This window comes from Girardinichthys multiradiatus, chromosome 1 (genome assembly GCF_021462225.1).
Source record: "Girardinichthys multiradiatus isolate DD_20200921_A chromosome 1, DD_fGirMul_XY1, whole genome shotgun sequence".
In the NCBI taxonomy this organism is placed as follows: domain Eukaryota; kingdom Metazoa; phylum Chordata; class Actinopteri; order Cyprinodontiformes; family Goodeidae; genus Girardinichthys; species Girardinichthys multiradiatus.
In genome coordinates, this window is record NC_061794.1 from 43,378,602 (window position 1) to 43,406,450 (window position 27,849).

Below are 27,849 nucleotides of genomic sequence, written 5' to 3' on the forward strand. Positions count from 1 at the left end.
ACAGATGTATGTGTTGGTTATCATACAGTTTTTACAGCAGTAAATATATACTTTCAGGTTAAATAAATTAACTTTAAACAGTGAAACAACAAGTTCATTGAATATCTTTGAGAAATAAGGTATTGTCTCTTGCAGAGTTACATGAGAGCTCATGTCACGCTCATGACTCAGCAGTAAATTTGAGACTACAGCATATGAGACTTGCACCAGCAACAACTCATTTTGACTTTTCTAAATTAAGCTCAGTCATCCAGCTGCTGGCAGAGCTTCAAAGTTACTGCACAGACCTGCAAGGAATCTGTCTTAAAACCTAAAGAGAACCTTAAGAAAAGTACACATACTATTAAATTCTGCTTAATAACAACCTGTCCCCTTGATCACTGTCAGCTTGCATGTTGGTTCATGTTTTTCTGGGCTTCCTATATCCTTGGATTTATTCAGATGTTGTGGATTGATAATCATATTTCATCTGCACACTACTGTCATGTGAGCTTTTCATGTGTCGTAATGGAATTTTGAAAACTTTCCAGGCTGGTCCATGGATGTTGTGCAGCTGTGTAACAAGTATCGAAATAATGGGGTGGTGGCCATCGATCTGGCAGGTGATGAGCTGCAGAACTGTGAAGCCTGCCCAGAGCACAAGACTGCCTACGAGGTGAGCATGAACATTTATAAAGATATTAAAAACAGGCAGGATCTTTCAGATTCAGGCATGAATCTTTTTATGTTTTTACTTTTGCAGCAGCTCTACAAGCTAGACTTCTAGCAAAAACATGAAACTGCCTATTTAAAAACTGACGGTTTATTAGTGTTTAGTGTACTTTTCATATTTCTATTACAAAAACAAAATACAGTTTTCCTGGCCACAACAAGTTTCTGAAATTACACGACACATATCTTTTAATGGGGACACATTTTTTCACAAGTGGAAAACGTTTTAAGACACAAGTGGGCATCTCAGATTATTCCCCCTAATCTGAGAATCGTGCGATACCCAGAGAAGTTTCCTAAAACCCAATAACAATGGTTTTTTACATTTATTTTTTAAACACGTCCTGTCGCAGCCTTTTAGGCATACTACATGGAGCAGATGGTAGTCTACATGTGCCAGGCCAGTTTTGCTCTACTAAAATTATATCTCAAATTGCGAGATAAAGAAAGGATGTTAAATAACTGTTACATGGCATACATCAAGAAAAACCATCTTCTCTCTGAAAAGATTGTGGCAGAATGATCTGGGTTTACAAAGATACATCTGAATGATGCCATCTGGAAAAAAATATTTTGATAGAATAGACCAAAGTAGAAATGCTTTGTCCAGATTCAAGGGTACCCAAATAAAGCATATCAGCACAAACACCTTATACTACCTGTCAAGCATGGAGGTGGAGGTGTGATGATTTGGGCCGGTTTTATAGTCATTGTCACCATCTCCATAACCAGCTGAGGTCCAAATAAACTTTCCTCATGGAAGTGATAAAAAACATACAAAGAAAATTGGGACCAAATTTTCCTGCAATGATCTAGCACACTGATAAACAATCAACTACTTCAGGTTATTTCTGTTGAAGCTGGTCTTTAAAGCCTTCAATCACTTAGGGTACTTACTATCTCCAACACACCTTTCCAATCTTGGTTTCATCTTTGTTCAATAAATAAAGAGAGCTTTGAATCTAGTGTGTTTTTGTATATTTGATGAGATAAAAATAGTTTTGGAAGCTGGTAAAGACCAGATCCATTTTTATTAAGTCCTGTTATGTAAAACTACAAAAACCAGCGTCCAAAATGGGTGGAATTGGTCAGATGAAAGAGGATGTACTTTCTTCTTGCTGTCACTGCATTGCTCCATCAGTTATTGGCCCCTTTTCTGACCAACAAGGTTAGGTACATACTAGCCTTTAAAGAAGCATTAATCTCCACAGACAGTTTGTCTAATTTTCTGTCCTACCATTCCTGTTCTGCCAGTTAAATAGATTTAATTAAGTATTCATGTCACAATCTCTTTCTGCCCTGAAGCTTGAATGAGTTTGCTCACCTGTAAAATGCTTTGGATATAATCCTGTGTTGAATACAAATGATGTATTTTACATAAGCAGCACACACTGATCTTATCCAGAGAACCCTATACTATTGAATGAAATGGAAATAACATTCAGGCTTTAACAAGGCAGTCAGCAGAGAGCAGAGTCCTCTCTGACAGCGAGTGTTATCTTCTACAATTTATGATCTCAGATACACATGTGCAGAATAAGCCTGACAGACTTCCTGCAAACAAGTCAAGGCTGGCAGTCCTGAAATAAAAACAGATCATATAAACAAAGGGAGTGTTTTATGTCTTCAGCTTTATGTGAAGCTTCATTGTGATTTATAGATGAACTGGAAAAAGCTAAATTATTTCATGTCAAACTACCAAAACACTGTTCCAGTGAGAACAGAAACTAGCTGAAATATTGGCTCAGTATTGCAGATGTGAAAGCCAGATGTTTGGCTGTGCTGCTTGGTTTCTCATGTGTTCCTTGATGGATGCTGTTCCCAGGAGGCCGTTCGTTTGGGGATACATCGCACGGTGCACGCAGGAGAGGTGGGCCCAGCAACGGTGGTGAGAGAGGTAAGTTGCTCAGCAAAAACACAAGACGTTGCCCGAAGGGGTGGTTGTCGTGTCATCCAGCACCTTAATTGCTCATTGGTGTGTGTAAACAAAACACTGAAGGGACTCTACAACAATAGAGATGAGGGCGAAGAGCCAAACACAACAAGCAGAGCAGAGTTTAGTGTTTGGATGTCAGTGGAAGAACAAATTTAGAGTGCTGTGAAAATGTGTTTGTTTGAACAAAAGAAGCTGCTCAACAATACAGTAAATCATTTCTGAACCTGCAGGAGAAGCTATCTGCATCGTAAACTGTCCTGACGTGTAAAACGTGTAAAATCTAGCAGAGAAGCAACAATTAACAAAAGGGTAGATTTGCAAACTTTCTTCAAATTCAGACATGTACCCTCATTAAGATTATTATATCTTTAAGGGAAACCCCAGATAAGGATGTCATGGCTTTGTATGCTTGAGTTAATTCACATACATTGAAGTAAATCGAGGCACACCTGGTGATGCATTTTAAGGCAACACCTTAAACACACTTGTTTGACATAATGGAAAAATCAAAAAAAAGTCGGAAAGGATATCAGGATAAGAATTGTGGACCTCCACAGCTGTTGTTTATCCTTAAGATCAATTTCCAGATGCCTGAAGGAGCTACATTCATCTCTTCAAACAATTAAAAGCAAGTTTGCATACTACATCATTTAGGAAGAGGACGGGCTCTGCGTCCCAGAGATGAAAGTGTTTAGGTGTGAAATCTGCGTATCAACAACAGAACAGAAGCAAATGACCTTGTGAATTCACTGGCTGAAACTGGTAAAGTAGCGTCATTATCCGCAATAAAACAATTCCTGTACCAACATGTTCGGAGCACCATCCACGCTGTAAAGTACGGGGTTGGCAGCATCATGTTGTGGTTTTTGTTTTTTCTTTGCCACAAGAGGGACTGGTGCACTTTACATAATAGATGGCAATATGAGGAAAGGGCATTATGTTATAATATTGAAGCAACATCTCAAGACAACAGCCAGAACAATTAAGCTCAGCTTAAGTTCAGTCAGGAGGAATGGGCCAAAATCCTACAAACTAATGCGAGAAGTTTGTGGAGGGATACCATCATTTAAAAGACAATTCTACCAAATACTAAGGAAATGTAAGGATACTTGCCCAGATGAGGTGGTTCCTATTTGAAGAAGGTTTAAAACAATTTTGTAAAAAAAAACATTGTGCTTGTTATTTTGACATTTAGCAAATAGAAATCATTATTGAAGTGTGAACTGACCTAAAACCGGAAATTTATTCAGATTTAACGTAAGGGAGCGAGAAATGGTTATGTGTGTTTTATGAAGCGTTTGTAAAAATGTGGTCTCATCTATGCATGTTGGTCCTGTAATTTAATGATAATGTTGATATTAGATCGCTTATGTCAGTAGAATTGGTAGAGTTCATTTAAACTTGTTGGTCTCCTTAGACACAACTAAGTGTAGTCCACACATTTTCACTAGGGCTAAGGTCGAGGCTTTGAGAAGTAATTTCTAGAAGCTAAATATTTTCCTGAAATATCGGTGTGTTTGGGATCATTTCCCTGTTTAAACAGCCAACTGTGTCCAGGTTTCAGCCATCTAGCTGCTGATGTTAGGTGAATAATTTGAAAGTAGTTCTGCATCATTACTACACCCACTATATCCTTTGCAGCAATAACTCTAGCCACAAAACATACCCCCAGCATGATCCATCTACTCATTCAAACATTCATATTGTTGTTGTAGCCAGTCTTGGTCTTTTCATACAAGTTCTCCCCAGGAGCCCTTAAGATTGTCTATGTGGACTACTGCAAATTTCAGTCAATCTTGAATGTGTTGATTTTGGAAAGGCTTCTATTCTAGGCCAGCACACTCTTAGTCCATAGCGACATAAAACTTAGATCACTGTGGATGGTGACACTGGAAGGCAAGAGCCATGATTGCTCCTGGTTGATCCAGAACATCTTAACCAGTATCCTTTCATCTGAATGTAAGAGAAGGGATCTACTTCCAGATTTGGGCAAAGCAGTGACAAATAGATATAACTTGGAATTACATAAAACTGTTTAATGTTTGCAGTTGTTTAGAAACGCCTCAAAAAGACGTCCCCAACTAGTGTAAATGTACTATTCTCCTTAATACATCTTCACAAGGTTCTTTGGACATTCCTGTTGTTCGGGTTGGTCACTCCAATGAATCCTGTGAAACAAAACCTTTTGTCTGTGAACTTTTGCCTGGGGGACATTTTGTACCTGGTTTGACAACCAACAAATTAAATCTATATATATATATATATATATATATATATATATACTTATGTGGTTGTATGTCTCCAGTAAATCTACTCTTAACAACGGCGTGCTTGGAGTTTTTGTGCTTTGATCAGTGGTCATAATTTGTCATATTTTATAAAGGTCAATTGGTCCAAATGGAGATTAGAACCAAAATAATAAAAAATGAGATGCAAAGCCATCTCTTTTTTCTGAGGCGGCTTAGGTCCGCCAGAAGATGGTGTGGATGTTCTGTTGTGGGCATCATGTTTGCTGTTATGTGCTGGGGCAGCAGCCTGAGGGCCCAGGACTCCAAGAGATCATCAGGTAGGCTGGCCATGTTGTGGGGGAGAAATCTAGTCAGGCTACCTGGACATTGTGTTGGAGAGGAGAACGAAATGTTGATCTTTTCCTCACATATTCTCCATTATTTGATGAACAGTTATAAGAGCTCATTCAGCAAAAAAACTCAGACGGCCTCAATGTAAAACAGAGCGACAGAAAATCATCTCTGCCTGTGCAGTGAAACTGTCCACTTCTAACCTCTGACAGAACACACCCACAGGACTACAATAATGGAAATAATTGTCTTACTTTGTCTGAATTCCAATTTTAACAGGTGTCTGTCTTTGCAATATCAAGAATTTCCCCACTGGGATTAATAAAGTAATTCTGATGCTGATTAATCTCTAGAATTAATAAGAAAGAATAAAGTGATGTGCAGTAGTTTAATTACATGGATAAAAAATGTTTGGTTACAAGATGGAAGTAGGAAGGGATGAGATATAGATACAAATTAGCCAGACAGAACACATTCCTGAAGCTTCAGCACCACTTATTTAAAGATTTGGGTGAATGAACTGAGTGTGTAGTTTTGACCCTGTGTGCTTCTCAGTTTTAAAATTTACTATTCTATAATAATTCCGGCAAGGTCAAAGATCAGCTCAAATAAATCATTGTATTCATCAACACGTCTCAGGGGAACCATGTATTGAAGGTTAAACTTGTCAGTGATTGTCATGGTTTTTTAATTTTTTGCGGGTTCGTCTCCTCCTCTCTCTGGGGTTTTAGGCTGTGGAAGTGCTGAAAGCTGAACGCATCGGACACGGCTACAGAACCCTGGAGGACCAAGCCCTATACAAAGATCTGCTAGAAAAAAATATGCACTTTGAAGTAAGCCTTATTTTATTCTCATATATTATGTATATATTCATAACATATAACATATTTCATCTAATATACTAAGTGTTTGCCATCCTCATCTAAGGTGATTTTAGTGTGGAACTCATATAGAAGCAGAAATATTGTGCCCTCTAGTGGAGACATCAGTTAACTGAGAGATTGCAGCCATTAGCTCACTCAGTGCTGCCTCTGCTGTTCTCCTTGCAGATGTGTCCTATTTCCAGTAAATGGACAAAGGCGTGCCCCTCAGACTTCAGCAAACACCCCATCATCAGGTCCGCTTTTTCCCTAACACTAAAATATGGATAAACAGCAAACTAGGATTCATTTGAATCATTTGGGTTTTATGTTTTGCTTTGAACAGGTTCAGACTGGACAAGGCTAACTACTCCCTGAACACAGATGACCCTCTGATCTTCAACTCCAACCTGGCACTCGACTACAGCACTGTGTATGAATACATGGGATTCACAGAGGAAGAATTCATACGGGTGGTGAGATCAAATGTAGAGTTTAATAATAGCAGTAGGTCAAAGGGAGAAACAATTTAAATGTAGTTAGAAAGGAAAACACGACATTTATATGCCTTTTATCAGCAGGAACTCTGATAAACTCTACAGAATATTCCAACTTAGTTGTATCTAAAGATTCAAGTTCTTAATTCAGCACAAACTTATTATACCACTATGCACAACACCAAGACCGGAGCAGGCTTGCCTGAAACATGGCATAAGAGCGTAGAAAAAAATGCTTTGACATTCGGATTTGCACAATTCAGTAAACTCAGAGCTGGAGCAGCTCAACCCTAAAGTAACAAATTTGCCCGCCAGCACCTTTAAAGGTCAGTGATTATGTTAAACCTTGTTCGCCTAGCCTGCGTGTAAATAAACAAACATCGATGGACGGTTTCCTGTCTGCAGTTGGTGAAATTTAAACTGCAGCTCTGATAGGCTGCCAAAATAATTCAAAAGCTTTGCAAAAATGTATTTCCGCGCAGGTTTTCTCAGGTCGCACTGCAGCATTTCAGGGAAGTTAAGGTCTCAAGTTAGTCACTATGGTAACTAATGCTGAACACCCAACCTGCTCCAGACCAGATATCTCAGTAAATTTGATCAGAAAGCAATTACTCCTTGCAGGATCTGAAGATTAGAAATTACTTGTTACTTGTTTTTCTTCATAAAATACACGTGTCTGACTAAAAAGATTGTTTATTTTATAAAGTGCCTGAGTGCATCCGACTCTCCAAACCTTTACCTAATGTGTCTGTACATTTATGTCCATACTCACATCTCTTGTAGGTTTTCTTAAGGGTTTATGATCACTAACCAACTATAACCCATTTTATGTGGCATTACACAGTGTGGATGGAAGAAAATGGACCTAAAACTTTTATTACATCTCCCTCTGCTGGACTGAGTAGTTTTTATCTTTGTAGTGTTCAATGTGAATAGGAATTGAAACAAACATTGGTACAAAGATGTTAGGATTGAAGCTTTCTCCAACAGATGACACCTGCAGCATTTAGCACAATAACAAAATTTTAAACAGATTCATGCTTTCATAAGTTGGCTGGAATATAGATAAACATATTTTGCCCATTGCCCTTTTTTATGGCCATCTTTCTACTTGCCTCTACAATGTGATTGGTCATTTTATTCAAACTCCTCCTACTTTACATGGACATACACATTAAACCATCTTGGAAGTATAGGTTTCGCACCCTGGGGCCACAAATCAAGCCCAAATCATTAGTCTTCCACCTCCAGGCTTTAGAGTTGCTATGAAGCGTTTGTGTTGGAAGATGTGTATTATGATTCAAATTCTCCACTTTGGTCTTGTTAAATGAACCAAAGCCAAAGCCCTGCTAAGTGAAGATGGCTTCTCTTCCAAACAAACCATACTTATTCAGTCTTTTTCTAATTATACTCTCAGGAATTTTAGCATTCAACATGCTGAGACTAGCAGAGTCTGAGGCAGAGCTTCTGGGTGTTTCTTTCAGGATGTCCACTGCTAAAAAGAAAAGAGAACAACTTACATTTTTTTGCACTTAAAAATACTCTGACTGTAATGAATTGACTCCATATAGCTTTGAGAGGGACATTTAACCCTTTCAGACTGATGGCTTGTCACAGCAGCTTCTATGAAATCTTTGCTCTGTGGTAATGTCTTAAACACCTGAATGCCTCAGAGCATAAAAGTAACAACACTGCTGGTTATATTGATTTGCTCACACTAACTGATGATCACTTAATCAATGCATTTGATTAGAAAAAGAGCTGAAGGAATTGACATCCCAAATCACTCAACATCCTTAGCAAACTAGAAGCTTTTTTTCTAAATCTGCTTGGAATTGAACTCATTCAGTGCTTGGGTACTTACTGAATTGAAACTTTGTTGGTGTTTTGTGTCTTGTAGAACATCAACTCTGCAACGTCTTGCTTCCTTCCAGACGAGGAGAAACAAGAGCTCCTCCAAACGCTGCATACGGCCTACGGGATCACAATTTAAGATCACAATTTGGTGTGAAGGAATGATGCTCGTATTTTTTCCACCCCATGTTTCTGTATCTGGCCTCAGGACAAATGCAGGTGAAAAAGGTCTCCATACCAAAGTGCAGTCTTATACGTGTCCGCTAGGTGGCATTATGATGTTTCCCAAGTGGAAAAAGCACAGCACCTCTAATGTGGATTTTTCCAAATTTGATATTAATTTTTCTTTTGATGTAAATATTTAAAATATTTTAATTTCTCTAAAACAGAAAAGCACTTATGTCCAACTCTTTTGTAGCTGTAATAACAAAAAAAATCTGCCCCCATTGTAATAAAAGCTATTGAAAAAATATGAATGCCTGTTTTTGTCTGCTTTTGAAACCCTTTTACATATTAAAACAGCTACTCACATCTTAGCAGAAAATCAGCCACACTTGCAGTAAAAAGGGTCGCTAAAAATCTGCACTGCTTTTACAGAGAAATGTCTGTTTCTTTATTGTCTAAAGAGATAAATGAGAACCCGGGGGCCATGCTGGATGGAAATGTCAACAGCGACTTCCTCTGACCATCCTCGTGTACACAAAAAGCTGCATTCAGGAATATTTATGGTTCTAATTAAAGCCGTCTGGCTGGGACACAGCACCTTTTATAGCTCCCATATTGGCAGTTTTCAGTAACCCGTGGCCTGAACAAATTCCTTGTGTAAGAAAGTTAATCATCTCTTAAAACATACAAATGTTACAGTAATTCATCAGTATTTTATTACACAAAGAAAGGTTCTATCACAAAGTTATCACTTATAACATTTAGCAATAAATATGAAGTCATTACTTGACAGTAAATGGAGACGATACTAGAAAAATGGAACAAGGGAGTCACAAACACACACAGACGTGAAAAGAAAGTGACAAACAGATGATAACGGATCCATGACACAGTTCCATTCTAGGCCAGAGCGTTGTTTTTAGTTATAAATATTTTTTTTAGCTCAGTCCTTCTCTTCAGGCAATAATCCAAAATTTCTTTGCTTCCTCATCCTGTCAGGAAATACAAATGGCTAACAGAGTATAAAGCAAAAGGAGCAACATCCCATTTTCCTCTTCCACTTAGTTCTCTAAACCATGTTACTATCTGGTCCAGTAAAATAAAACAAAAAAAAAACGTGGGTGACATTTGGGCCAAGGAAAGCTCCAAACAGGCTGGCAGTGGGCAAAAGTGTCCTCAGATCCAGAAAGGACGGCTAATATTCCACCTGTTTATTTCCTTCTGTCCCTCCACACATTCCTATGCTTCCTCTCCACGCAGCTTCCATTTCTTGTTCTTTTTAGGACGGGCCCCCGCCTCCCTGGGCGTCTTGGCTTGTAGAGCCCTCTGCCTCAGGAGCAGGAGAGGCCCCCGGGTCTCCTTCTGCAGAGAGAAAAATAATAGATGCATTCAGGAAATGAATCATGACAATCCTGGGAAAGAAACTTCCTGCAGCGACACAATGTCAACCTGATATGATTCTGTTTCACATATGATCCTTCTCACAAGAGCTGGTCTGATCTCTGCAGGTCATGGGACACTATCATAACTAAAAAGGAAGTCTGTGCACAATAATACAATGAAAAAGTGCATCAGAGCGGAAAGATTTGAATAATATAAAGGCAAGTCGACACCAGTGAGAGTAGAATAATTGAGGGCTGCTGTTCCAACTCATTTAGCACAGAGGCCACAGTGAACTGCCACAGCTGAGAAACCATAGACCTGCATGGGCTGCTCACCTGCACACTTTCTATTATTATAAAACATCATTACTGTAATGATCATTAGGAAAATAGCTGTTTTCTACTGGTCTGGCTCAGACTAAGGGCCCCCGCCTACTTAATTGTCTCCTCAGAGGACGGTAAAAGTTCAGCTGCAAAATTGGCCTCAGCAGGAAGTGGACGTTTTTGGATTTAAACAGGATTCTAGAGTGAAGCTTTAGGATTTCTGATTGGTTAAATAAACACAGTGTTGTATAGGTCCTGGTTCTGCCCAAGTGATTTCAAATTCCCTCCAGGTTGAAGTTCTACTGCATGAAGAAGTTCCATGTAGAAAAGAGCTCTGATCACAAAAAAAATCAAGAGAAATACTGTTTTTCTATGGCCAGAAGTTTAATACAACCGTTATTATTATTTGGCTTTCAATGATTCTTCTGACTGGTTCTTGTTGGAGGTAGACTGAGGATTCAACTCACAGTTTTAATGCATTTTTAAAACCAGAAATGGGTGGACAAATTTATACAAATAACTTTACTGTGGATTTTAACTGAACTTTACAAGATCAAAATGATACAGACAGGTTTAAATACATGCATACACCACCACTAATATCTGGTTAGTTGTGTCCTAGCAAGGCGCAGAGAAACTGCCCAATTTTTGTATCCATCAACAAGGTTCTGGCATAATGCTGGCTGGATATTTGAACACTATTCTTGGCAAAATTGGTAGGACTCCTAAAGTGGCTGGTTTCCTGGCAGGAACTTGGCACGGTCCATACATTTTCGGTCAAGGCCGTTTCAGAAGCCTAATTTTAGTCTGTTTAATCCATTCTAAAATAGTTTAGGGTTGTGTTTTGGGTCATTTTCTTTTTGGATCACCCGACAGTGTCCAAGTGCTGGTTTGAGGTGGAGATAGACCTCCTTTTTCATTACTTCATCCACGATGTGCAAAGCACCAGTTCAAACAGGCAGCTAAACAGACCTTCACCATGATGCTGCCACCACCATGCGTAACAAGTACAGTTTTCTTGGATTTAAAACTCTTTCCTTGACTCCTCCAAACATTCTCAGTCTTTTTCTCATTTGAGCATAAAACTCTTTTTTCCAGAAAACGTTTGGTTTGTCTGCATGAGCAGATGCAACTTTTAAATCAGGCCTGAAGGTTTTTGATTTTAGAGAGAGGGGCTTCCTTCTTGGTCAGCATGCCCCCAGTTCACGTTGATGTTAGATTCACACCAGTGTGGACAGAGATACTGATGTTCCAGCATCTTACAACAAGCTCTTGATTATTCCTGATCAAAACTAATCTCTATCAATATGAGGATGAACGTTTTGGGTCAGGTGAGTGACACCTGGAAACTACTGGATGTTCCAGCGGGTGTGATCCCCAGCACACAGCCATACTGGTTTTGGAAAGGTTAAAGCAGGCCATAAAAGATCTTTAAGAATTCATCTGACCCTAATAATATTAAACATTTATAGATTGTGTTTAAAAGCTGAGTTTCTGTCATAAGACCAAATAATTGAAATAAAGTCACCTATTCCGATAAGACTAATGATCAAATATCTACAACCAGAACTATGTCAGAAATGTGTTGATGGGTACAAAAGGTGTCTGGTTTATCTGCAGCCTCCTAAGGGACATTTATCAAAATATCAGTAGTGATGTATGTATATATTTAATCCTGTCTGTATAATTTTGAAGCTGTGTGGATTAGAAAATAAATTGACATTGACATGAAGCACAATTCTTGATTTTATCCCTCTTAGCTGCAGGCCCAGAAGGAGTGAAATAGATGCACAATAATCTTCCTAATCTATTCACTGAAGGCACAGAGCTGAAATAATCTTTCATCATCTGTAGAAAAAAGGCCTTCAGACCTGAAAGCCCTTTAACATTATAGACGAGTTTGTCGAACGGCCACATATAGTATACTCCATCTATACACTGTTACAATATACTCCAACCACATTATTCTGCTGTAGTCTGGTGCTGACACTGAAAATCTGTGGGTTGCATCTTATTCAAGTTTATCCATAATTTCATCTGACTGAAGAGTGTCTGCCTTATGATAAACATGAAAAAAGATAAGTCTGATTTTTGTGTGAGAGATGCAGTGGAAGTGTACACACTGCAGTTAAAATGCCAGCTTTTATAGATGTAAACAAAAGTTCATCCATATAAAAATATTCCTCAAATCTTTTTCCACTCAGTCAATCACAGTTAATCTGAAAATAAGCAGATATTTCCAAGGGGAAAATGTGAAAAATAAAACACCTGCAATAACCTGCTTGTGTAAAGGTGCACATCCTTCAACTGAAGGCAACTTGACTTCTTCTCTTGTTTCGTGAAGATGTTTCACTTCTCATACTAAAAGGCCTCTTTAGTTTAGTAGAAAATGACTGGAAGTATCAGATAAGCTGTAGTCAGGACAATCACACGAATAGTGCTATTAAAGTAACCAGGGGGCGATTAGGACAGGTGAGTCACTGACCCTAGCCTCTATTCAGCTTAATATTTGGGTCGCTGCTGCTCGGCGATCCAAACATGTCTCCAACGACTCCGTGTGAGGTGTGTTGGTCACATGCCCCAAGGTGGGAACTGTTGTAAAACCTCCTGGCGAGAAAAGTCAAGGATGCAAAGTAGGTGTTAGAAAGATAAAATCTGAGGCCCACTCCTCTGTTTAGGGTTGGGTTTTCATGTTTAACGTAGATGACTTCTTTTGTTTGAGCATCTCTTGATTCAGTTTCAACATTCAGTTCTCTTGAGGTAATCCCTAACATCAATAGAAGTAACTGCAAATAAAGCTTAGCTGTCCTAGTAAGGTTTTCCTGACCTTTCCTGCTCACATCCTTTAGCTCGAATCATAATTCCAAAAGTATATGTGGCACAAGAACTGGACTGTGCATCAAGAAAACCACACCCACAGAGAGGTATGGTGGTGGCAGCATCATACACTGGTGTTACTTTTCTTCTTAACTTTTTTTGTTAAGTTGAATGAAATAATGACCAATTATATTTACCAACCAACTCCTACATTTGTCTAGAAGAGAGATAAAGATAAAAAGGAAGCCCAAACATCCAAATTAACAAAAGGACATTTTCAGTGGAGGAAACACTGCATGAATACAGGGTGTAGCATGAAAACAGGGTGTAGCATGAAAACATGATGTAGCATGAAAACAGGGCGTAGCATGAAAACAAAGTGTAGCAGGAAAACAGAGTGCAGTATGAAAACAGAATGTAGCATGACAACAGGGTGTAGGCATGACAACAGAGTGCAGCATGAAAACAGGGTGTAGCATGAAAACAGGGTGTAGCATGAAAACATGATGTAACATGAAAACAGAGTGTAGAAGGAAAACAGTGTAGCAGGAAAACAGGGTGTAGCAGGAAAACAGGGCGTAGCATGAAAACATGGTGTAGCATGAAAACATGATGTAGCATGAAAACAGAGTGTAGCAGGAAAACGGTGTAGCAGGAAAACAGGGCGTAGCATGAAAACATGATGTAGCATGAAAACAGGGTGCAGCATGAAAACAGAGTGTAGCGGGAAAACAGGGCGTAGCATGAAAACATGATGTAGCATGAAAACAGGGGGACAGCATGAAAACAGGGTGCAGCATGAAAACAGGGTGCAGCATGAAAACAGGGGGACAACATGAAAACAGGGGGACAGCATGAAAACAGGGTGCAGCATGAAAACAGGGGGACAGCATGAAAACAGGGTGCAGTATGAAAACAGGGGGACAGCATGAAAACATGGTGCAGCATGAAAACAGGGTGCAGCATGAAAAAAGAGGGACAACATGAAAACAGGGTGCAGCATGAAAACAGGGTGCAGCATGAAAACAGGGTGCAGCATGAAAACAGGGGGACAGAATGAAAACAGGGTGAAGCATGAAAACAGGGGGACAGAATGAAAACAGGGTGAAGCATGAAAACAGGGTGCAGCATGAAAACAGGGGGACAACATGAAAACAGGGAGACAGCATGAAAACAGGGTGCAGCATGAAAACAGGGGGACAGAATGAAAACAGGGTGAAGCATGAAAACAGGGTGAAGCATGAAAACAGGGGGACAACATGAAAACAGGGGGACAGCATGAAAACAGGGTGCAGCATGAAAACAGGGGGACAGAATGAAAACAGGGTGAAGCATGAAAACAGGGTGCAGCATGAAAACAGAGTGTAGCAGGAAAACAGGGTATAGCATGAAAACATGATGTAGCATGAAAACAGGGTGCAGCATGAAAACAGAGTGCAGTATGAAAACGGTGCAGCATGAAAACAGAGTGTAGCAGGAAAACAGGGTGCAGCATGAAAACAGGGGGACAGCATGAAAACAGGGTGCAGCATGAAAACCGGGGACATCATGAAAACAGGGTGCAGCATGAAAACAGGGTGCAGCATGAAAAAAGAGGGACAACATGAAAACAGGGTGCAGCATGAAAACAGGGCGTAGCATGAAAACGGTGCAGCATGAAAACAGAGTGTAGCAGGAAAACGGTGTAGCAGGAAAACAGGGCGTAGCATGAAAACATGATGTAGCATGAAAACAGGGTGCAGCATGAAAACAGAGTGTAGCGGGAAAACAGGGCGTAGCATGAAAACATGATGTAGCATGAAAACAGGGGGACAGCATGAAAACAGGGTGCAGCATGAAAACAGGGTGCAGCATGAAAACAGGGGGACAACATGAAAACAGGGGGACAGCATGAAAACAGGGTGCAGCATGAAACAGGGGGACAGCATGAAAACAGGGTGCAGTATAAAAACAGGGGGACAGCATGAAAACATGGTGCAGCATGAAAACAGGGTGCAGCATGAAAAAAGAGGGACAACATGAAAACAGGGTGCAGCATGAAAACAGGGTGCAGCATGAAAACAGGGTGCAGCATGAAAACAGGGGGACAGAATGAAAACAGGGTGAAGCATGAAAACAGGGGGACAGAATGAAAACAGGGTGAAGCATGAAAACAGGGTGCAGCATGAAAACAGGGGGACAACATGAAAACAGGGGGACAGCATGAAAACAGGGTGCAGCATGAAAACAGGGGGACAGAATGAAAACAGGGTGAAGCATGAAAACAGGGTGAAGCATGAAAACAGGGGGACAACATGAAAACAGGGGGACAGCATGAAAACAGGGTGCAGCATGAAAACAGGGGGACAGAATGAAAACAGGGTGAAGCATGAAAACAGGGTGCAGCATGAAAACAGAGTGTAGCAGGAAAACAGGGTGTAGCATGAAAACATGATGTAGCATGAAAACAGGGTGCAGCATGAAAACAGAGTGCAGTATGAAAACGGTGCAGCATGAAAACAGAGTGTAGCAGGAAAACAGGACGTAGCATGAAAACGGTGCAGCATGAAAACAGAGTGTAGCAGGAAAACAGGGTGCAGCATGAAAACAGGGGGACAGCATGAAAACAGGGTGCAGCATGAAAACAGGGGACATCATGAAAACAGGGTGCAGCATGAAAACAGGGGTGCAGCATGAAAACAGGGTGCAGCATGAAAACAGGGGGACAGCATGAAAACAGGGGGGCAGCATGAAAATAAGGTGCAGCATGAAAACAGGGGGACAGCATGAAAACAGGGTGCAGCATGAAAACAGGGGGACAGCATGAAAACAGGGTGACGCATGAAAACAGTGCAGCATGAAAACATGATGTAGCATGAAAACAGGGGGACAGCATGAAAACATGGTGCAGCATGAAAACAGGGGGACAACATGAAAACAGGGTGCAGCATGAAAACAGAGTGCAGCATGAAAACAGGGTGCGGCATGAAAACAGGGTGCGGCATGAAAACAGGGGGACAGCATGAAAACAGGGGGACAGCATGAAAACAGGGTGCAGCATGAAAACGGGGACAGCATGAAAACAGGGTGCAGCATGAAAACAGGGGGACAGTTTGAAAACAGGGGGACAGTATGAAAACAGGGGGACAGTATGAAAACAGGGGGACAGCATGAAAACAGGGTGCAGCATGAAAACAGGGTGCAGCATGAAAACAGGGTGCAGCATGAAAACAGGGTGCGGCATGAAAACAGGGGGACAGCATGAAAACAGGGGGACAGCATGAAAACAGGGTGCAGCATGAAAACGGGGACAGCATGAAAACAGGGTGCAGCATGAAAACAGGGGGACAGTTTGAAAACAGGGGGACAGTATGAAAACAGGGGGACAGCATGAAAACAGGGTGCAGCATGAAAACAGGGGGACAGCATGAAAACAGGGTGCAGCATGAAAACAGTGCAGCATGAAAACATGATGTAGCATGAAAACAGGGGGACAGCATGAAAACATGGTGCAGCATGAAAACAGGGGGACAACATGAAAACAGGGTGCAGCATGAAAACAGAGTGCAGCATGAAAACAGGGAGCGGCATGAAAACAGGGGGACAGCATGAAAACAGGGTGCGGCATGAAAACAGGGGGACAGCATGAAAACGGGGACAGCATGAAAACAGGGTGCAGCATGAAAACGGGGACAGCATGAAAACAGGGTGCAGCATGAAAACAGGGGGACAGTTTGAAAACAGGGGGACAGTATGAAAACAGGGGGACAGTATGAAAACAGGGGGACAGCATGAAAACAGGGTGCAGCATGAAAACAGGGTGCAGCATGAAAACAGGGTGCAGCATGAAAACAGGGTGCGGCATGAAAACAGGGGGACAGCATGAAAACAGGGGGACAGCATGAAAACAGGGTGCAGCATGAAAACGGGGACAGCATGAAAACAGGGTGCAGCATGAAAACAGGGTGCAGCATGAAAACAGGGGGACAGCATGAAAACAGGGGGGCAGCATGAAAACAGGGTGCAGCATGAAAACAGGGTGCAGCATGAAAACAGGGGGACAGCATGAAAACAGGGTGCAGCATGAAAACAGGGGGACAGCATGAAAACAGGGTGCGGCATGAAAACAGGGGGACAGCATGAAAACATGGTGCAGCATGAAAACAGGGGGACAGTTTGAAAACAGGGGGACAGTATGAAAACAGGGGGACAGCATGAAAACAGGGTGCAGCATGAAAACAGGGGGACAGCATGAAAACGGGGTGCAGCATGAAAACAGGGGGACAGTTTGAAAACAGGGGGACAGTATGAAAACAGGGGGACAGTATGAAAACAGGGGGACAGCATGAAAACAGGGTGCAGCATGAAAACAGGGGGGCAGCATGAAAACAGGGTGCAGCATGAAAACAGGGGGGCAGCATGAAAACAGGGTGCAGCATGAAAACAGTGTGCAGCATGAAAACAGGGGGACAGCATGAAAACAGGGGGACAGTTTGAAAACAGGGGGACAGTATGAAAACAGGGGGACAGCATGAAAACAGGGTGCAGCATGAAAACAGGGGGACAGCATGAAAACAGGGGGGCAGCATGAAAACAGGGTGCAGCATGAAAACAGGGGGACAGCATGAAAATAGGGTGCAGCATGAAAACAGGGGGACAGCATGAAAACAGGGTGCAGCATGAAAACAGGGGGACAGCATGAAAACAGGGTGCAGCATGAAAACAGGGGGACAGCATGAAAACAGGGTGCAGCATGAAAACAGGGGGACAGCATGAAAACAGGGTGCAGCATGAAAACAGGGGGACTGCATGAAAACAGGGTGCAGCATGAAAACAGGGGGACAGCATGAAAACAGGGTGCAGCATGAAAACAGGGGGACAGCATGAAAAAAGGGTGCAGCATGAAAACAGGGGGACAGCATGAAAACAGGGTGCAGCATGAAAACAGGGTGCGGCATGAAAACAGGGTGCGGCATGAAAACAGGGGGACAGCATGAAAACAGGGTGCAGCATGAAAACAGGGGGACAGCATGAAAACAGGGTGCAGCATGAAAACAGGGTGCGGCATGAAAACAGTGTGCGGCATGAAAACAGGGTGCGGCATGAAAACAGGGGGACAGCATGAAAACAGGGGGACAGCATGAAAACAGGGTGCAGCATGAAAACGGGGACAGCATGAAAACAGGGTGCAGCATGAAAACAGGGGGACAGTTTGAAAACAGGGGGACAGTATGAAAACAGGGTGCAGCATGAAAACAGGGGGACAGCATGAAAACAGGGTGCAGCATGAAAACAGGGGGACAGCATGAAAATAGGGTGCAGCATGAAAACAGGGGGACAGCATGAAAACAGGGTGCAGCATGAAAACAGGGGGACAGAATGAAAACAGGGGGACAACATGAAAACAGGGGGACAACATGAAAACAGGGGGACAACATGAAAACAGGGGGACAACATGAAAACAGGGGGACAGCATGAAAACAGGGTGCAGCATGAAAACAGGGGGACAACATGAAAACAGGGTGCAGCATGAAAACAGGGGGACAGCATGAAAACAGGGGGACAGCATGAAAACAGGGGGACAGCATGAAAACAGGGTTCAGCATGAAAACAGGGGGACAGTATGAAAACAGGGGGACAGCATGAAAACAGGGGGGCAGCATGAAAACAGGGGGGCAGCATGAAAACAGGGTGCAGCATGAAAACAGGGGGACAGCATGAAAACAGGGTGCAGCATGAAAACAGGGGGACAGCATGAAAACAGGGTGCAGCATGAAAACAGGGGGACAGCATGAAAACAGGGTGCAGCATGAAAACAGGGGGACAGCATGAAAACAAGGTGCAGCATGAAAACAGGGTGCAGCATGAAAACAGGGTGCGGCATGAAAACAGGGGGACAGCATGAAAACAGGGTGCAGCATGAAAACAGGGGGACAGCATGAAAACAGGGTGCCGCATGAAAACAGGGTGCGGCATGAAAACAGGGTGCGGCATGAAAACAGGGTGCGGCATGAAAACAGGGTGCGGCATGAAAACAGGGGGACAGCATGAAAACAGGGGGAGAGCATGAAAACAGCGTGCAGCATGAAAACGGGGACAGCATGAAAACAGGGTGCAGCATGAAAACAGGGGGACAGTTTGAAAACAGGGGGACAGTATGAAAACAGGGGGACAGCATGAAAACAGGGGGGCAGCATGAAAACAGGGGGGCAGCATGAAAACAGGGTGCAGCATGAAAACAGGGGGACAGCATGAAAACAGGGTGCAGCATGAAAACAGGGGGACAGCATGAAAACAGGGTGCAGCATGAAAACAGGGGGACAGCATGAAAACAGGGTGCAGCATGAAAACAGGGGGACAGCATGAAAACAGGGTGCAGCATGAAAACAGGTGGACAGCATGAAAACAGGGTGCAGCATGAAAACAGGGGGACAGAATGAAAACAGGGGGACAACATGAAAACAGGGGGACAACATGAAAACAGGGGGACAACATGAAAACAGGGGGACAACATAAAAACAGGGGGACAGCATGAAAACAGGGTGCAGCATGAAAACAGGGGGACAACATGAAAACAAGGTGCAGCATGAAAACAGGGTGCAGCATGAAAACAGCGTGTAGCATGAAAACAGCGTGTAGCATGAAAACAGGGGGACAGCATGAAAACAGGGTGCAGCATGAAAACAGGGGGACAACATGAAAACAGGGTGCAGCATGAAAACAGGGTGCAGCATGAAAACAGCGTGTAGCATGAAAACAGGGGGACAGCATGAAAACAGGGTGCAGCATGAAAACAGGGGGACAACATGAAAACAGGGTGCAGCATGAAAACAGGGTGCAGCATGAAAACAGGGGGACAGCATGAAAACAGGGTGCAGCATGAAAACAGGGGGACAGCATGAAAACAGGGTGCAGCATGAAAACAGGGGGACAGAATGAAAACAGGGGGACAACATGAAAACAGGGGGACAACATGAAAACAGGGGGACAACATGAAAACAGGGTGCAGCATGAAAACAGGGGGACAACATGAAAACAGGGTGCAGCATGAAAACAGGGTGCAGCATGAAAACAGCGTGTAGCATGAAAACAGGGGGACAGCATGAAAACAGGGTGCAGCATGAAAACAGGGGGACAACATGAAAACAGGGTGCAGCATGAAAACAGGGTGCAGCATGAAAACAGCGTGTAGCATGAAAACAGGGGGACAGCATGAAAACAGGGTGCAGCATGAAAACACGGGGACAACATGAAAACAGGGTGCAGCATGAAAAGAGGGTGCAGCATGAAAACAGGGGGACAGCATGAAAACAGGGTGCAGCATGAAAACAGGGGGACAGCATGAAAACAGGGTGCAGCATGAAAACAGGGGGACAGAATGAAAACAGGGGGACAACATGAAAACAGGGGGACAACATGAAAACAGGGTGCAGCATGAAAACAGGGGGACAGCATGAAAACAGGGGGACAGCATGAAAACAGGGTGCAGCATGAAAACAGGGGGACAGCATGAAAACAGCATGTAGCATGAAAACAGGGTGCAGCATGAAAACAGGGTGCAGCATGGAAACAGGGTGTAGCATGGTTTCCAAACAAAGAACAGCAAATCACGCAACTGAAACAAACTGTGCTTCAACATAGGATCAGTTTAAAGGTGTAACATTTAGGTTATGGCTTTTGTGAGTTTATTACGTTTTTGCTCAAAAAATATTTTGGTGAAATTATACATCAGAGCTTCTCATCATTTCTATATCAATGTTTGTTGGACAGTAGAACAAGGCTAGTTTGACTTGTTTTGAGAGGTTGCACAGAAAAAAACCTTTTCACTCAGAAAAATATGGCAGCAGAATTTGGATTTGCAAAGCTGCGTCTGATTATGCTACAGGACTCCTGTAACCATGTTCTGTTTCAGACAGAAGAAAAAATTGAGATATTTGGCCACATTGCAAAACACCAAATTTGGAAAAAGCCAAATACAGAACATAAGCATAAATACCTCTTACCAACAGTCAACGGTGGTGGAGGGGTGATGATTTGGACTCGTTTTTGAAGCCACAAGCTTTTATTTAATCACAGGTAGGAATCCGTCCGACAGGCAAAATTTGCCACAAAAAAAAACACTGAAAAAGTCGTAAAGCAAATGACTGCTTCCAGTTCTAGTTTTTAAAAGGTTATTGTACAAGTTTGAATTAAGGGGTCTACAAAATTTTCATACAGGCTTTCTATTTTGGCTTCAGATCTATAGATCTGGATTTAAATAATCTTAGAACCTGTTAAAGACCAGATCATAAAGGGTGCCTTTTTCTTTCCCAATTTCTGCATGTAGAAATGTAGATTTAGGCTCATTTGCTGGTGTACAGCAAGTACAACAGTAGTTACTGATATTGGACAGATGTCGCAGGTTCCACTCACCTGCAGCCTTCAGATCCATCTCTGCCATGTCTTTGGTGAGCTCGCTCGTGCTCGCTGCAACCGTCCCCTCCCCTGCGATGTCAGGCACTGCGTTCCTGCGGCCTGTGCGATCACAGTTGATGAAATCTGAGTACGACGTCTCCACGTCCATCATCTGTCCATGACCAGCGCTCTCATTACACCTGTGAGAGGGAGACATGTTAGGGCTGCTGCAGAGTGGTCATAAGATGCAAACAAAGCCCCTGTGGTCTTCTTATATTGATCACAGAAGGACTTTTCTACTTGTCATGTGGACTACTACTTTAGCAAAACTGAGCAGACAAATAATTACTGGTTGGAGTGATGATGCTGAGCTACAGTATTTAGGAGAAAACTCAGGATCTGCAGGGTAAGAGAGAAGGTCAGCTAAGAATGAATCAATAAGAAAAAAGGACAGAAAATGTTAATCATTGTCCTTCTCCTTTCTGCACAGATACTAGTGGAAGCACTGACATCTTTCCTAACTGTTTGACCTAATTACCAAAGGATAAAGGGCTGTCACTTCTTTAGTCCAGCCCCTCTCACAGAGTCCATTTGTCTCTCCTAAAGGTACTTACGCAGCGTTTAAAAAGGAGGAGTGGATAAAGCTCCAGTCAATATGGAAATCCGGAGTAAAAGAGCTTTGACAACAAGCTGAGGTGGCCCCAGAGAAGGAAAATAAAATAAAGGGAACCTATTAGCAATTCATTCCTCATCTGTTTCCTGTTTTCATCTAGGTCATGAATCCTGCCAAGCATGAAAACTTTTTCCTCAAAGAGAAAGGACAAACAGTAACCTGCTGCAGAGAGAAAAGCAGCAACAGAAAGTGTCTGTGTGTTTAAAGAGAAAAACATGGTCAAACCACTCACATTGGAGATGTCGTCACAGCTGCTCCGTATTCCCTAAAAGTCCCCTCGTAAGTTTGCACAGGGAACTATGGATGTGAGGCGTTACTGTCAGACACTTCCTCTTTATTACAGCCGCAGTTACAGCTGAGCTATGAACGCTAAATAAAATGAGGAAGAAAGGAATAAAAAGGAGGTGACAGAGATGACATCATGCTGACACACTCTTCTTCAACTCTTTCACTGAAATTCCCATTTTAAAAGAAACCAGTGTTTTTACGGTCACACCTACAGTATTTATGTGCAGTCTGTTAAAAAAAAAACTAAGCTTTGGAGGTCAGTCTGTGAGCGTTCAGCAGCCGATACCGTTTGAGTAACTGGGGGAGGCTCTGTAGGTAACAGAGTGTTAACTCTGGAAATGTCACAGAGTTGTGGACGGCTGGCATTTTCCCCCAGTGCTCCTACAAATACACAAGAGCCACTTTGTATTCCCGGCTGCTGATGGTGGTATGATCCACAGATAATACTGTGATCTTAAAAAAACAGGCAGTATGATCTTTACTGAGCCAAAACACAATGGGAGGCTCTCACTGAAAAGCCTCGTCCACGACCTGAGGGGGTCAAACAGATGAAGCTATAACCATTATACTGCTGTGGTTTTCAAAATGACTAGTTATCCTCCAGAAATGAGAAGGGGACAATTTTCCCTTGATTGGATCTGATCAGTGATCAGCAGGTCAAACATTGAAAACTTGAATTTCTTCTCTTATTTATTGAATACATCAGCAACTTGGAACTACTTCTGGTCTAGAAATGCCTCAACAGCATGCATTTGATGCCCTTTTTTTAATATTAAAAAAACATACCAGTTAAATGGTCAGACATGATCTTTAAAAATCCTGAACTTTCTGTATAATTCAACAGCACAAGCCAGGAAAATCCTAAATTGCATGTCAAAACATTTCAGAATACATTGCTACAATTATGTTAGGTAGATCTCCATGTTCCCATCTGACGCCTTTTCTACCCACCACATTTAACATGGCTGCAGGGCAAAGAAAATGATGAACGTGGGGGAATAAACTTTATTTCCATCTCATCAAACCAGTGGCACACGTAAAACTGTACAATCTATTTGGGAACATGCTTTTTAATTTCTAAATGCATACAGCAATTATTGGTGAGCCAAGACTCATGCACAACACATAGCAAATATCCAACTGTAATAATCTCTGATGTGACACCACTCCTGGGCCCAAGACTAATGGAACGCAGTATTATACCGTCTTCCTGCACCACAGATCTCTACAGAAACACCTTTAAGAATATTACAGACAGAGGACCAAACATTCACTGAAAGACATGTCTTCATGATTTTTGTTCCGTTTCCTGCAACATAAAATGCCTCTACAACAATACTTAGAGTGTAAGTGTGTAAAGGTTTCACAGAGAGATTTATGACGAGAAACATTGACTCCTGCAGTGCTTTGTTGCACTGGTGCGTCTCCACTTGCCCGGTTGTTAAGTGGATTATTGGACTCTCATCTAATTGCAATTTGTTTGTTTAATTAGTTGGCTTGCCTGCACATGTGGATCAATTGCAACCCCAAGATCATTAACAGGTTTCCATGGAAGAAGCATGATGATGATGGTGATGATGATCCATCTTCAGCATGCAGTTACTCTTTTCTCTGTTTGAGTGCTTGGACTCAGCCGTGATAGATGCACCTTAACAGTGTTGTGTTACAGGGCAAAAACAGATTTTATTTCCAGTTTTCATGAAGGTAACTGTAATGATGAAGATGTTTTTGTGTCTTGCTCCTTACCTGGTTGTTATTGTTCTTATGGTTCACCTGCTGCTATTAAAATAATGTTTTGTCAAAGTAAATCAGGAAGTCTCATGAAATTTACTTTTTAAAGGAATTAAAAACTTGTAATATCCAGATGTTTCATTGCTAAACATAAAAACTATTAATATTTAATCAAATGTGCACCCTTTCCCTCTTGCCAATAATGGATTTAATGTTGCAGGTCTAGTCAAACATCTAAACAAACGACAAACATTTAAAAACAATATGTTCTCGTTATATGTTAAACGGAGCCTTCACATTTATGTCTAGCTACATTTTATATACCATGTCCAATTAGGTGTAAAGCCCCTGGGAGTATACAGGGAGAAACAACAGCTGCAACTGGAAACTCCACCACACGGCAAATGTCACCAGTGTAGGTTTCCACACACAATAATAACCCAACCCTCAAAGGTAAACTCAGTGCAGCTCAGCCTATTGGCTGATCCCACCTCACCCTCCCTCTCTTACACACATCTCCTTCCTGCCCTTAACTACATATGTTCCAAAACTGGAATCATTCCAGGAAAACCCCAATTTCAAAAGGTCAGGTATATCCTGTAGTATGGAAATGAGAAGTCAGTCTTCATGGCTGCTCAAATTCTAGTCTAGGGCCAGTCAGCGGGATCAAGGTATACCAAGATTTTATACAAGATAACCACAAACATTTACTGTCATATTGTTCCTTTATTTAAAGTCCTGTCAAGACACCAGAGAAACCTGTAGTTAAAGTTGTCTGCAGTTGTTTGGAGTGCTGCCCCTCCCCCATTGATACCTGTGCACTGCCAGTGAGCTAGCTGAAAGGCAGCAGCAATATTTCCGGTCATGAAAAACACAAACGTGTATAGCATGGCAACTAAAGGAGTGCCACCTATCACTCCTATTAGGGTAAAACCGGTTTGAACTCTGCTATTAACTCTGTTTACTTTTTCTTTAACATAGAAAGTGCTGCAGGATCAAAGCTTTTGTTCTTTTTTGATATCCCCAATCTGTCAATCTCAAACCCCCAATATCGGACTAAGCAGGGCTCCGCTGGAGGTCTCTTCCTGTTAAAAGGGCATCGATCCTTTCCACTGTCGCTACATGCTTTTTCAACATGCTGCAAAGTTGTTGAAAGTCATTGACTTGATGTAATCAACTGCCCAATATCCCCACATGCTTGTTCAGGAGAAGGCATATTAATATAAATCAATGACTCAATGTTTTTTACCAACTCTCATGATTAACTAAACTTGACTGCACTAGCTTACAACTGGGATTGAATCGGAATGTGTGTGGTTGAATTTGAATCTTGATTATGTTTCTGTACAAAAGCCATGACTGTCTTGCAAAACTCCACATTTGCTGTGAACTGGTATTTATAGACAGAAAGGTATGAATTAAGCAGCAAAATATAGTAGTTGCTTTTTCAGTGGGCTGAGCGGCAAAAAGGTATAAACTGAGCAATAAACACTTTAAAACAAATACAAAATTCAGCTATTTTGCGTTATACATTTTTTGGCTTTAGAGTATCAAGAGAAGTCTAAATTAAAATAAATCTATGGCATAGATTACATAACTACTACTGTAGGCCAAACTAGGTGAGATATTACTGTTAGAAGAAAACTGTAATATTAGTATGTTGTTATTATTGGCTGAATATTTGGCTTAAACACTCTTTGTTTTGAATGATGTTACTGAATGAAAAAGTCAAAGTTTCTATTATCTGTAAGTCTTCTATTTCCAGTACCCGTAAAGTGTTTAAAATAAAGTCAGAGGAAAAAACAGATGTGAAGTTATGTGAAACAAAACTATTTTCCATATGTTGAGACATGTCTGTGGTTCATTCAGGCTGCATGAGAGCGAGAGAGAGCAACACTTTCAGTACATAGCAAGAAGGCTGATCAGAGTACAACAGTTGTTCTTGTTTTTAATCCTTTTAAGGTTTCAACCCCATCTGTCATAGAACATGCTGGATTTGGACATGTTAGCGGTTGTTTGAAACAAAAGTTTGGATATAGGGAATACACACAAAGATGCTGTTTTTGTGATGCTAGCTAAGGTAATTGCTAATGTGTGCCGCTATTAAGAAATTCAGTAAAATCTTGTTTTATAGCGACATCTGTCACATAATGGTGATGTTGACTGAAAAAATATTTTGAAGGGTTTCTTTTATTATAGTTCTTAAAGAGAAATCAGAAATGGCCATAAACAGCAGGTTAAAGTTTTACAAAAACAAGTTCAGATATACTGATTGGTGTATCTCTAGTTATTTTGATAACTAGATTGATATGACTAACATTTGCTCTGCTTTAAATTAGAGCAATTAGATCAAGCTATAGTTATTGTGTTATTTTCTTGTGTTAATGCTGTGAAAGTGGTCTGTGGGCATATCATACTGTCCAATCCCTGTTAGGTACTGAAAGAAAGTGGAACACAGAGCCTAAACAAACTGCATTAACATTCAAAAGGCTCTCTGCCGTGACGCGTTTGAACATATACAGCGACCATACCTGCAAGGTGACAAGAAACTGTATCTCTATGCGCTTCTGGCATGGAGACACAAAAAACCTTTAGGATCACTGGGGGAATATGAGTCAGAGCAGCTTCACACACCGCACCCATTAGAGACACAGGCTCACTTCTGTCCCACTGGAGCCTTTTAAGCCTGATTTGTGCGTAATAAACTTGTATTATCTGCAATAAGCTAAGCTGAGACTGGCTTCTTTGCTGATTTGGCTGTCCATTAGAGCCATCCAGCAAACCAATTTCAGGGCTGTCGACTATTTTGGCAGCGATTACTGATGAGGCAGATATTCTCCACGTGAATGAGGGTTACCTGCCTGTCTTAGGAACTGAAATTTTTCACTGGTTCTTCACTTGATTTATAATAGGTAGCTGCAGCAGTCTTATTGCAAGCAACATCTATATCCATTTACCAGTTTTAGAAGTGATTATTCCTTAGTTAAATAGTTAGGGAGGATGAGGATCACAGATCTGCCCTCATAACATTTCAGAGAGCATTTGATTTATGTGCAAACCAACTATAGAACAGCTTGCAATGTATAAAAACTTTTCAAGAAACGATGCAACAAAGAGTACAAAAACACAGCAAGAAGTTATCATCAGACCATTTTCTTACCAAAGAGAACAAAGTTGCGTCTTCAGCTCCCGTCTGCCTACAGACAGACCCAAACTACTTCAGACAAATTCATGCAAATCCATTCCTACTGCAGTGCCAAGTGTTACAGACACTAGTGCTCGCTGCCTCTCAAACCTCCTTAAGAAGATGCAGGAACGATTTGGTCGACAGCTAGCCTGTTTCAGACACGAGGGAGCTGTATTTCCTCACCGGGGTTAGCATTGTTGTTTCTCTCCGGCTTTCCTCTCATGAATAAATAAGAGCCCTGACCATTCAGTGCGGTTTGTATATTTGCCCCACATCCTTCCTCTTCTTTTGGGATCCAGGCTGGGTGTAGGACCTAATTTCCCCTGACGAATTGCATCTTTGGACACAGCTGCGTTTTCCTCTGCAGCAGCCCTTTTACATAGGAACTGTGAAAACTTCTGAAAGTAAAAAAAAAAAATTGTTTTCAGGACCTTTTTTCTCCTCTCCCTGGCACCTTCAAATCTTCAATTCA

The 27,849-nt window shown here is 41.7% G+C and overlaps 2 protein-coding genes across 4 annotated transcripts in view; one reads left to right on the plus strand and one right to left on the minus strand.

Moving 5' to 3' along the window:
* ada (adenosine deaminase) overlaps positions 1–8,909 on the plus strand; it is a 25,368-nt gene extending 16,459 nt beyond the window's left edge. The window contains exons 7-12 of the mRNA XM_047362239.1: positions 531–655; positions 2,537–2,608; positions 5,958–6,059; positions 6,276–6,343; positions 6,433–6,562; positions 8,484–8,909. Of these exons, the coding sequence (XP_047218195.1) occupies positions 531–655; positions 2,537–2,608; positions 5,958–6,059; positions 6,276–6,343; positions 6,433–6,562; positions 8,484–8,576 (590 nt within the window). The 3' untranslated portion in view covers positions 8,577–8,909. The remainder of the gene's footprint in view (positions 1–530; positions 656–2,536; positions 2,609–5,957; positions 6,060–6,275; positions 6,344–6,432; positions 6,563–8,483) is intronic.
* A 386-nt stretch (positions 8,910–9,295) lies between these two features.
* The window catches only part of pkig (protein kinase (cAMP-dependent, catalytic) inhibitor gamma), a 49,107-nt gene continuing 30,553 nt past the window's right edge, over positions 9,296–27,849 (minus strand). Inside the window, exons 1-3 of one of the 3 annotated variants that reach the window (XM_047362262.1) lie at positions 27,351–27,495; positions 21,517–21,698; positions 9,296–9,964 (exon numbers count right to left, since the gene is read on the minus strand). In XM_047362262.1, coding sequence (XP_047218218.1) covers positions 9,882–9,964; positions 21,517–21,670 — 237 coding nt within the window. In that variant the 5' untranslated portion in view covers positions 21,671–21,698; positions 27,351–27,495 and the 3' untranslated portion in view covers positions 9,296–9,881. Of the gene's footprint in view, positions 9,965–21,516; positions 21,699–22,403; positions 22,541–27,350; positions 27,496–27,849 lie in introns of those variants that run through there. The other 2 variants (XM_047362250.1, XM_047362254.1) reach the window with 2 other exon arrangements.